Source organism: Aotus nancymaae, unplaced genomic scaffold (assembly GCF_030222135.1).
Source record: "Aotus nancymaae isolate 86718 unplaced genomic scaffold, 86718_ANA_hifiasm-v0.15.2.pri h1tg000053l, whole genome shotgun sequence".
NCBI classification, from domain to species: Eukaryota; Metazoa; Chordata; class Mammalia; order Primates; family Aotidae; genus Aotus; species Aotus nancymaae.
The window spans coordinates 31,501,208-31,510,362 of record NW_026988467.1 but is presented as its reverse complement, the minus strand read 5'-3'; the positions used below and the strand labels follow the sequence as shown (position 1 = coordinate 31,510,362).

Genomic DNA, 9,155 nt, shown 5'->3' with positions numbered 1-9,155 from the left:
GAAGAGGGCGGAGATCAGGGCTGCGCATGCGCGGCTGTCCGGCTGTTGCGTTGTGATGGATCAGGCAGAATTCCAGAAGAGAAAATGATCTTTGTCTAGGCGCAGAGGGCTTGGTTCCTATTACCAAATTCCCTGTTCGGTGCTCCTCCGGTAGCAGGGAGGCGCCAAAAGGTGAGTGCGGCCGCACTGGTAGTGGGCGGGACGGCGGGGCGGAGGCCGCGCCACGTGACGACGCGTTGCGGCGGGGGCGGTGCCAGGTGGGCTACGCGGCTGGGGTGGCTGCGGTTTCGCTTTTGGTACGCGTTCACACGCACTGGCTAGTCCTCTGCGGTCTGTCGGAGACTACGTTGCCTTGTTAGTCCTTAGTGATGGGAGTGGGAATCCTTAGTGGGAAGGAGAATTTCTGAACGCGTGCGGTTCTTAGAGGAGGAATGCGCGCCCATAGATAGTTGTGACTGTGGCGAGTGCGCAAAAGTTCTCATCTCGTCTTGGGAACAGGCTTTTCAACCAGTTGTCCATTTCCGTCCTTGACTATTCGGATAAAGACAACTTTGAAGAGCTTTTTGTTTTAGGTTTAATTTGCCCCGTTTAGTTATTTGACTCTTAGGGGAAGGGAATTTACTGAATGGCCAGTTGAGTTTCTTTTCCACAGGAGAGCGATTGTGAAGCGGCGCTCAGAGGGGCTTGATGCCCCCCACCTCCCACACGGAGACCTTGAAAGAGGCAGGTGATTCACTTTCAGTAAGGGCGTGCCTGTTGTTCCCCTGCAATGGATGGCATCTTGAGCTCAGATGTAGCATTAGGCCAAGAAATTGGGCCCTTAGGGAGGCTTCCAGTCAAGGTTGAGGTATAGGTCAGGGCAGGGAGGTTGTTGTGCCCCACTTTGAGAAATAAAAGCTGACGTGGACCTCTAAGTACTGATTCTCATGGGGTCAGAAACTATTTCTTGAGTCCATTCTTCTCAGAGTTTGGTCACTTCCTCCCACATCTTGATCTGCTGCTGGTCTAATTCCCTTCAATTACGTTCAACACAGGAAAGGCCAGTGTGTGTGTCTTTAAAGATATTAGAAAAGTGGGAGATGTTGCTGGAAAACTGTTTTCTTATGTAGCTACTGAAGGAGCAGAAAGCAGGAAGATAGAAAAAAGTTAGTCATGGCCCCAGAAGTTGTTTTTCAAATGCTGAGCTGTGAAACCTCGTGCACTCAACACGACGTTTTTCATATAGATAAGCTTGAAATAAAAATAGAAAGAATAAACCTGAGTATGTATTTTAGGTGTCCAGCTATTCATTGCCAAGAAGAAATCTATTCGTTTGAACCTGAGGAACTCCTTCAGGTAAAAAGTTAGAATGAAAGAACCTTTGGATGGTGAATGTGGCAAAGCAGTGGTACCACAGCAGGAGCTTCTGGACAAAATTAAAGAAGAACCAGATAATGCTCAAGTAAGCATTTCATCTTGATTTAAATTTTTTTTTTTTTTTAAATCCTCCTTTTTAAGATCTGGTGAACTGAAAAATTTTAGTTAGTCAGTTTCTGGTTTGTAAGTTAAAATAACCCAAACTGAGACAGGCTCTTGCTCTGTTGCACAGGCTGTAGTGCAGTGGTGCAATCTCCTCCATCTCCTCGGGTCACTGCAGCCTTCACCTCCTAGGCTCAAGTGATCCTCCCGCCTCAGCCTCCTGTGTACTTGGGACCACAGGCACACACCACCACACTTAGCTACTTTTTTGTATTTTTGGTAGAGACGGGGTCTCACCATGTTTCTCAGACTGCTCTTGAACTCCTGAGCTCAAGCAGTCCACCCACCTTGGCCTCCCAAAGTTCTGGGATTACAGGCGTGAGCCACCATGCCTGGCTGGTTTTCTGCTCTTTGAATGAAAGATATAACTACGTGATTTTTTTTTTTTTTTTTGGAAGGAAAGTAATATGTTTACCATTTTTCCCTACTTGTCACTTAAAAAAAATTCTCTTGAATCTGGTAGTACTTTCCTTTATTCTGTTAAGAATCTGTGGTCTATGCTAGGCTCTGGGGATCCAGGATTGAGCAAAGCCAGCTTAGTCCCTTTCCTCATAGAACTTACATGTTAGTAGAGGAGGCAGAGATTACACAAGTATTGGTCAAATAATATATATAATTACAAACTATGACAAATGCTCTGGAAGAAAAGCCTAAAATAGGAAATCTGACCTAGTTTTGGTTGTGGTCTGGGGCCTGGGGATGGCTAGGGAAAGCCTCTCTAAGGGAAGGATGTGTAAGCTGAATTATGAAGAATGAATTGATTAGGCAAAGGGCATAGAGAAGAGTATTTCAGACAGAGGAAATTGTGAATAGGAAAGCCCTGAGTTGGAAAGATGCGTGGTTCTTTTCAAGACCTGTAGGACCAGTGAGCCTGGAACAGAAAAGGTATGAAAATGGTGATGATGATAGTGATCAAAACAACAACAATAAAAATAGATGGCATTAGTATATCAGTATGTAGTATATATTATATCATAATCATATGTGACGTTATTAACTTAATACTTATATGTGCTTAAGAGTGTGCCAAGCACCATTCTCAACACCATGTTGTTATCCCCATTTCACAGATGAGGAAACTAAAACTTAAAAAAGCCAAATAGTTTGCCACAGATCACAGTTAGTAAATAACAAAGACTGGATTCAGATCCAGGTGGTCAGACCCCAGAACCTGTGCTATGCTGCTTCTCTATGATAAGACTGTATATATAGTTTGAGGCTGGATTATGCAGGACCTGGCAGATGTTGTTATAAATTTTGGTTTTTATCCTAAGAGCAGTTGATAGCCATTGTAGGGTTTTGTTGTTGTTGTTGTTTTGAGACAGAATCTTGCTCTGTCACCCAGGCTGGAGTGCAATGGCATGATCTCAGCTCACTGCAATCTCTGCCTCCCGGGTTCAAGCAATTCTCCTGCCTCAGCCTCCCTAGTAGCTGGGGTTACAGGCGCGTACCACCAGGCCTGGCTAATTTTTGTATTTTTAGTAGAGATGGGGTGTCACCCTGTTGGTCAGGCTGCTGCTGTTGAGCTCCTGACCTCGTGATCCGCCCGCCTCGGCCCCCCAGAGTGCTGGCCATGTGCCTTTTTTTTTTGGAGATGAAGTTTTGCTGCGATGGTGTGATCTCGGTGGCTTAATGGTGTGATCTCGGTGGTGTAACCTCCACCTCCCAGGTTCAAGCGATTCTTCTGTCTCAGCCTCTCCAGTAGCTGGGATTATAGGTGCTCACCACCACGTTCGGCTAATTTTTTGTATTTTTGGTAGAGACGGGGTCTCGCCATGTTGGCCAGATTGGTCTCAAACTCCTGACCTCAAGTGATCCACTCACCTTGGCTTCTCAAAGTGCTGGGATTATAGGTGTTAGCCGCTGTGCCCAGCCACAGGCAGTATCATTTCAAGACAGGGATGTCAGGTTTTGTTTCACTTATGAACTCTATGCCTTCCTACAGTGCTGAGCTGAGGAGTTCTGAGGTAGTTTCTATAAGATGTGGAGTAGGGGATGGTGGCATCCATGCCACTTGTTCCTCCAGGTGGTAAATTCTTACTCTTTCTCTGCCTAAAGTAACCATTTCTTTGCCAGAGTTTGTGGATTCTAGCTTTTAAATATTTTTTATATCTGACCCTTCATATTCTTCTGTTATTTCATTATTTTTCTCTGTCTTTTTTTTGAGACAGGGTCTCACTTTGTTGCCCATACTGGAGTGCGCTGGTGTGATTATGGCCACTGCACTCTAAGCAATCCTCCCACCCCAGCCTCCCAGGTAGCTGACCACAAACATGCTCCACCACATGGAGATAGTTTTTGTATAGATGGAGTCTCCCTATGTTGCCCAGGCTGGTCCTGAACTCCCAGCCTCAAGTGATCCTCCCGCCTTGGCCTCCCAAGGTGCTGGGATTATAGGCATCATTGCACTTAAATGTTTCATTATTTCTCATTTGGACTTCTGTAATAGTTTCCTAGCTATTCTTCCTTCAGTCACATATCCCATCAAAACACTGTACAGTGATGCCATTGTACTGTGTAGATCTAGTGATATTTCTCTTTTTAAAGACCCTGTTTCCTCCTGTGTGATGAAGCAGGGATCTTTCAGTGTAACATCCAAACTATACATGTTTAGACCTTTGTTTTCTCCTCAGTGTCATCATTCATTGTTCCCACCTTTTCTAATCTATACTCCTGCCAACTATTTGCAGTTCACTCAACATTATCTTCTAAAACTCTGTTGCATTTTATTTCCTTGCCTTTGCAAATGCCATTTCTTATGCCGGTGGAAGAAGAAATAAGCTAGATAGGCTGGCAAAGTTTTGTGCTCTTTTAAGATGAAGTTTGTCTGTCACTCACAAGTAGCATGAACTATCTCTCTCCTTTTTTTTTTCTGAGATGGAGTCTCGCTCTGTTCCCCAGGCTGGAGTGCAGTAATGTGATTTCAGCTCACTGCAACCTCTGTCTCCCAGATTCAAGCTGCTCTCCTGGGTAGCTGGGATTACAGGTGTGCACCACCACGCCTGGCTAATTTTTGTATTTTTATTAGAAATGGGGTTTCACCATGTTGGCCAGGCTGGTCTCGAACTTCTGACTGCAAGTGATCCACCTGCCTCAGCCTCCCAAAGTGCTGGGATTACAGGTGTGAGCCACTGTGCCTGGCCTGTGCCACTTTTTATACAAATACAAAATCAAGGCTAGGGGCGGTGGCATACACCTGTAATCCCAGCACTTTGGGAGGCCAAAGTGGGCTTCAAGTGAGCCAGGTATAGTGGCTCATGCCACTAATCCCAGCACTTTGGGAGGCTGAGGCAGACGGCTCATCTGAGATCAGGAGTTCGAGATCAGCCTGGCCAACATGGTGAAACCCCATCTCTACTAAAAATATAAAAAAATTTGTCAGGCATGGTGATGCATGCCAGTGATCTCAGCTATTTGGGAGGCTGAGGCAGGAGAATCACTTGAACCCAGGAGGCGGAGGTTGCAGTGAGCAGAGATTGCTCCACTACACTCCAGCCTGGACAACAGAGTGAGATTCCGTTTTTTTTAAAAAAAAAAAAAAAAAAAAAAATATATATATATATATATATATAATCACAGTCTTATGTTAGTGTTTTAAAATTGTGTGAAGTACATTGGGAGCATAGGGGAAGGAGCTCTAAATCTATCTGGGAAGGAGAGGAAGGCTTCACAGAGCAGGTAGCAAATTGAATTATAACAATTAAGAGTTTTAGACAGAGAAAATATCATGAGAAATAGCAGAGAAAATAGCCAAGTCATGGAGGGGTGAGAGAATGTGGTGTGTTTAGAATTGAATATCAATAATAAAGTGGGAAAAGAGAATAGATTTAAAAATGTTTAAGCAGGATTGATCAAATTTGGAGATTGTATATGAGGTGTGAAGGTCAAAGAGCAGTTTAAGAATACTTACAGGTTTTGGGGTTTATGGTGATACCATTTACTGAGGTGTGAGAACAGATTTTTGAGGAAGTAATAGGGCAGTTTGGGGTCTGTTGTGTTTAAAGGGCTTGTGGGACATTCAATTGGTAATTACACAAGGAGGCATTTGTACATATAAATCTGGGATTTAGAGATTGGAAAGTTGCCTACATGGAGATGTAAGGCTCCCAGATTAAAAATAGGATGCCAGGTTAAATTTGACTATCAAATAAACAATGGTAATTTTTACTGTAAGTATGTTGCATGTAATACTTGAAACACACTTATTCTAAAATAGCATTATTTCAGCTATAGCTAAAAAGAAGGTTTCCTTTTCCTGTAAGATAGTAGGACAGTTTGCTGAGCAATTTGTAGGTAAGGTGGAGGGGTTGAGGGATGTTGAGGGAGTTCTTAGTTACTTCTTTTTACTTGGTGAAATTGAAACATCAAAGAGCAGGAAAGATGTGGGGTTGGGACTTGTGAGCTATGAAGGTGTAGAAGAGTTGTGAGGTAAAAGAAACGAGTCAGGGAAATATAACAGGAATATTAGAAAAATTTTAGAAATTGAATTGATAAGGTAAAGTAATTTTTATTGAATCTTAAACACTCATTTTGGTAATTTGAAGATGTATATAATACTTTTAACTTCCTCTTCTTTTTGCAAATGTCAGTAAATATTGTTATTTAAGTATAGAGTAATGTTTAAGAACATGCACTTTGGATTGAATAGACTTAGATTCATCCATTTAGCAAGTATTTATCAAATTACACAATTAGGAAACTAATAAAAAGGATAAGAGCTAACATTTTGGCTGGGTGCTGTGGCTCATGCCTGTAATCTCAGCACTTTGGGAGGCCAAGGTGGGCGGATCACAAGGTTAGGAGTTCAAGACCGGCCTGACCAACATGGAGAAACCCCATCTCTACTAAAAATGCGAAATTAGCAGGGCATGGTGGCGCATGCCTATAATCCCAGCTACTCGGGAGGCTGAGGCAGGAGAATTGCTTGAACCTGGGAGGCGGAGGTTGTGGTGAGCCAAGATCACCTGCTTGCCCTCCAGCCTGCTTGCCCTCCAGCCTGAGCAACAAGAGCGAAACTCCGTCTCAAAAAAAAAAAAAAAGAACTAGCATTTTGTGTATGTATCGTGCTTGCTTTTGACTAACTGTAAAATGTCATGCTATAAGTCATTTGCCCCCTCCCTTCCCATTGGCCCTGTGGGTTAGGTAATATATCTTTACTTTACAGATAAAGAAATTGAAACTAAGAAACATTAAATAGCTTGTTTAGGAGACAAGATCATATCTGTTTCTGTCTGCTGTTAGAACCCATAGTCTTTTCTTTTATGTTGACTGTGTTGGGCGATTGGTTATACAGAGGTGAAAAAAACAGATATGGTCCCTGTCTGTAATGGATGTGATCTTTTCAGTCTAATGTGTATGTAGGAGGAAGGGTAAATGTTAGGCATTAATCAAATTATCCAAATAAGTAATTAAATGATTTGTTATGATAAGTGCTGTGAGAGAAAGGAGATGGGAGAGACTCCTACAACAGGGGAACTTAATTTCAATTGGGCCAGAGTTTGAATTCACTGTAGTAATTGCTTTGTATTTTCACATCTATGAGGGTGATATCATGGGTTTTAGAAGAGAGAGACTGGCTGGGCACAGTGGCTCATGCCTGTACTCCCAGCACTTTGGGAGGCTGAGGTGGGTGGATTACTTGAGGTCAGGAGTTTAAGACCAGCCTGATTAACGTGGTGAAACCCCATCTCTACTAAAAATACAAAAATTAGCTGAGCATGGTGGCGGGTTCCTGTAATCCCAGCTATCCAGGAGGCTGAGGATCACTTGAACCCAGGAGGTGGCGGTTGCAGCGAGCCAAGATGGCGCCATTCCACTCCAGCCTGGGCAACAGAGCGAGACTCCATCTCAAAAAAAAAAAAAAAAAAAAGAACAGAGAGTCTGGGTTTGAGTCCCATCTGTGCACAGTCTCTTTGTGACCTTGGGCAAGTTGCTGAACATCTCTTAGCTTTACTTTACTCATCTATAAAGAAGGTATATCTTATAGACAGCACCTCTTTGGGTGCTTATAATAAATATCATGGGAAGTGGTGAATTAATGCAATGGTTCCTAGTTTTTGGCATTTAATAGTCTAAAGAAATTTCTAAAGTAACTTTGGAACTAACATAGCTACTCATTTATTTTGCTACGTGTAGGGAGATTAAAAATACAACTGCCATTTATTACCATCATTGATTCAGAAAAGTAAGACTATTTTTTAAAACTTTCTGTTTTGAAATATGTAAGGATATTTTAACATCAAAAAAAAGGATGGTTGTAATTTCAGAATAAAGGACCATTCAAGATAGGCATTTACATTTTTAAAAATGTTTCATGATTACATTTTGTTTTAAAACATTTTGAAGAATGTAAGAATAAATAGGATTTTGTCTGTGATGATTTTATGTATAACGAGCAGATTGCATTGACACTCTTGTTATCTTTTCTGCCATTAGCAGAAAAGACAGCTTGTAAGTCTGTTGGCTAAAATGATTGAGATACAAACTCTAAATCATTCCGATTTAATTTTTCTTTTCTTTTTTTTTTTCTTTTGAGACGGAGGCTCCTTCTGTTGCCCAGGCTGGAGTGCAGTGGCACGATTTAGGCTCACTGTAGCCGCCTCCTCCTGGGTTCAGGTGATTCTCCTGCCTCAGCCTCCTGGGTGGCTAGCTGGGATTATAGGTGTGAGCCACTGTGCCCAGCCAGATTTAATTTCATTTATTGCTTTTTTTGCTAGGTGTGGTGGCTCACGCCCATAATCTCAGCACTTTGGGAGGCCAAGGTGGGCAGATCACCTGGGGTCAGGAGTTTGGGAGCAGCCTGGCCAATATGGTGAAACCCCATCTCAACTAAAAAAACACAAAAATTTGCTGGGTGTAGTGGCGCATGCCTATAGTCTTAGCTACTTGCGAGGCTGAGGCAGGAGAATTGCTTGAACCCGGGTGGTAGAGGTTGCAGTGGGCCAAGATGGCGCCACTGCACTCCAGCCTGGGTGGCAGAACAAGACTCTGTCTCAAAAAAAAAAAAACAAACATTTTATTTATTGCCCCCTTTTAAATGCACTACCTAAAAAATAGGTAGTGCTTAGCATTTGGAATAACTATATATTACTCCCATATATCAAAATTACATTTGAAAAGTAGATAAAACTATTGTAAAAGATTCTCTAATTCTGAAACATTGTCATTGTAAAGATTAAATCTAGTCTAATAATTTGTAAATTTTGACTTTTGAGGTGTTTGTGAAGGTGTTTATGATCAGAATGTTTAAGAGATGAATGGGATAGAATCGTTTTTTTTTTTTGCTTGAATTTCTGGTTTACTTGCATACACTATATTCATTGTTCTTTTTTTCTTTTCTTTTTTTTCTAAAGGAGTATGGATGTGCCCAACAGCCAAAAACTCAAGAAAGTGAATTGAAAATTAGTGCTGTGTTTTCAGTTAGTGACAGACCTCTTGGTAAGAAATGGAACTGTATAAGTTAATTACAATTAGTATTTGCTTATTCTGACTAGTAAAATTGAGGGAAAGCATCTTTTCATGTATGTCTTTCTCTTCCTTTAGAGCTGTTTGTTTTTCAGACTGTGAATAGTTGGTTTGCAGCAGTATTTAAAAATATAAAATAGAATAGGATTATATCAGAATGATATGTGTAGTAA

General features: G+C 41.8%; 1 protein-coding gene across 4 annotated transcripts in view; it reads left to right on the top strand.

Annotated features, from left to right (window-relative positions):
- Positions 1 to 4: 4 nt before the first annotated feature.
- Positions 5 to 9,155, top strand: part of ZMYM6 (zinc finger MYM-type containing 6) — a 40,421-nt gene continuing 31,270 nt past the window's right edge. Inside the window, exons 1-4 of one of the 4 annotated variants that reach the window (XM_021677130.2) lie at positions 5 to 171; positions 653 to 723; positions 1,275 to 1,441; positions 8,871 to 8,955. In XM_021677130.2, the coding sequence (XP_021532805.2) occupies positions 1,349 to 1,441; positions 8,871 to 8,955 (178 nt within the window). In that variant the 5' untranslated portion in view covers positions 5 to 171; positions 653 to 723; positions 1,275 to 1,348. Of the gene's footprint in view, positions 172 to 293; positions 355 to 381; positions 728 to 1,274; positions 1,442 to 8,870; positions 8,956 to 9,155 lie in introns of those variants that run through there. The other 3 variants (XM_021677132.2, XM_021677129.2, XM_021677131.2) reach the window with 3 other exon arrangements.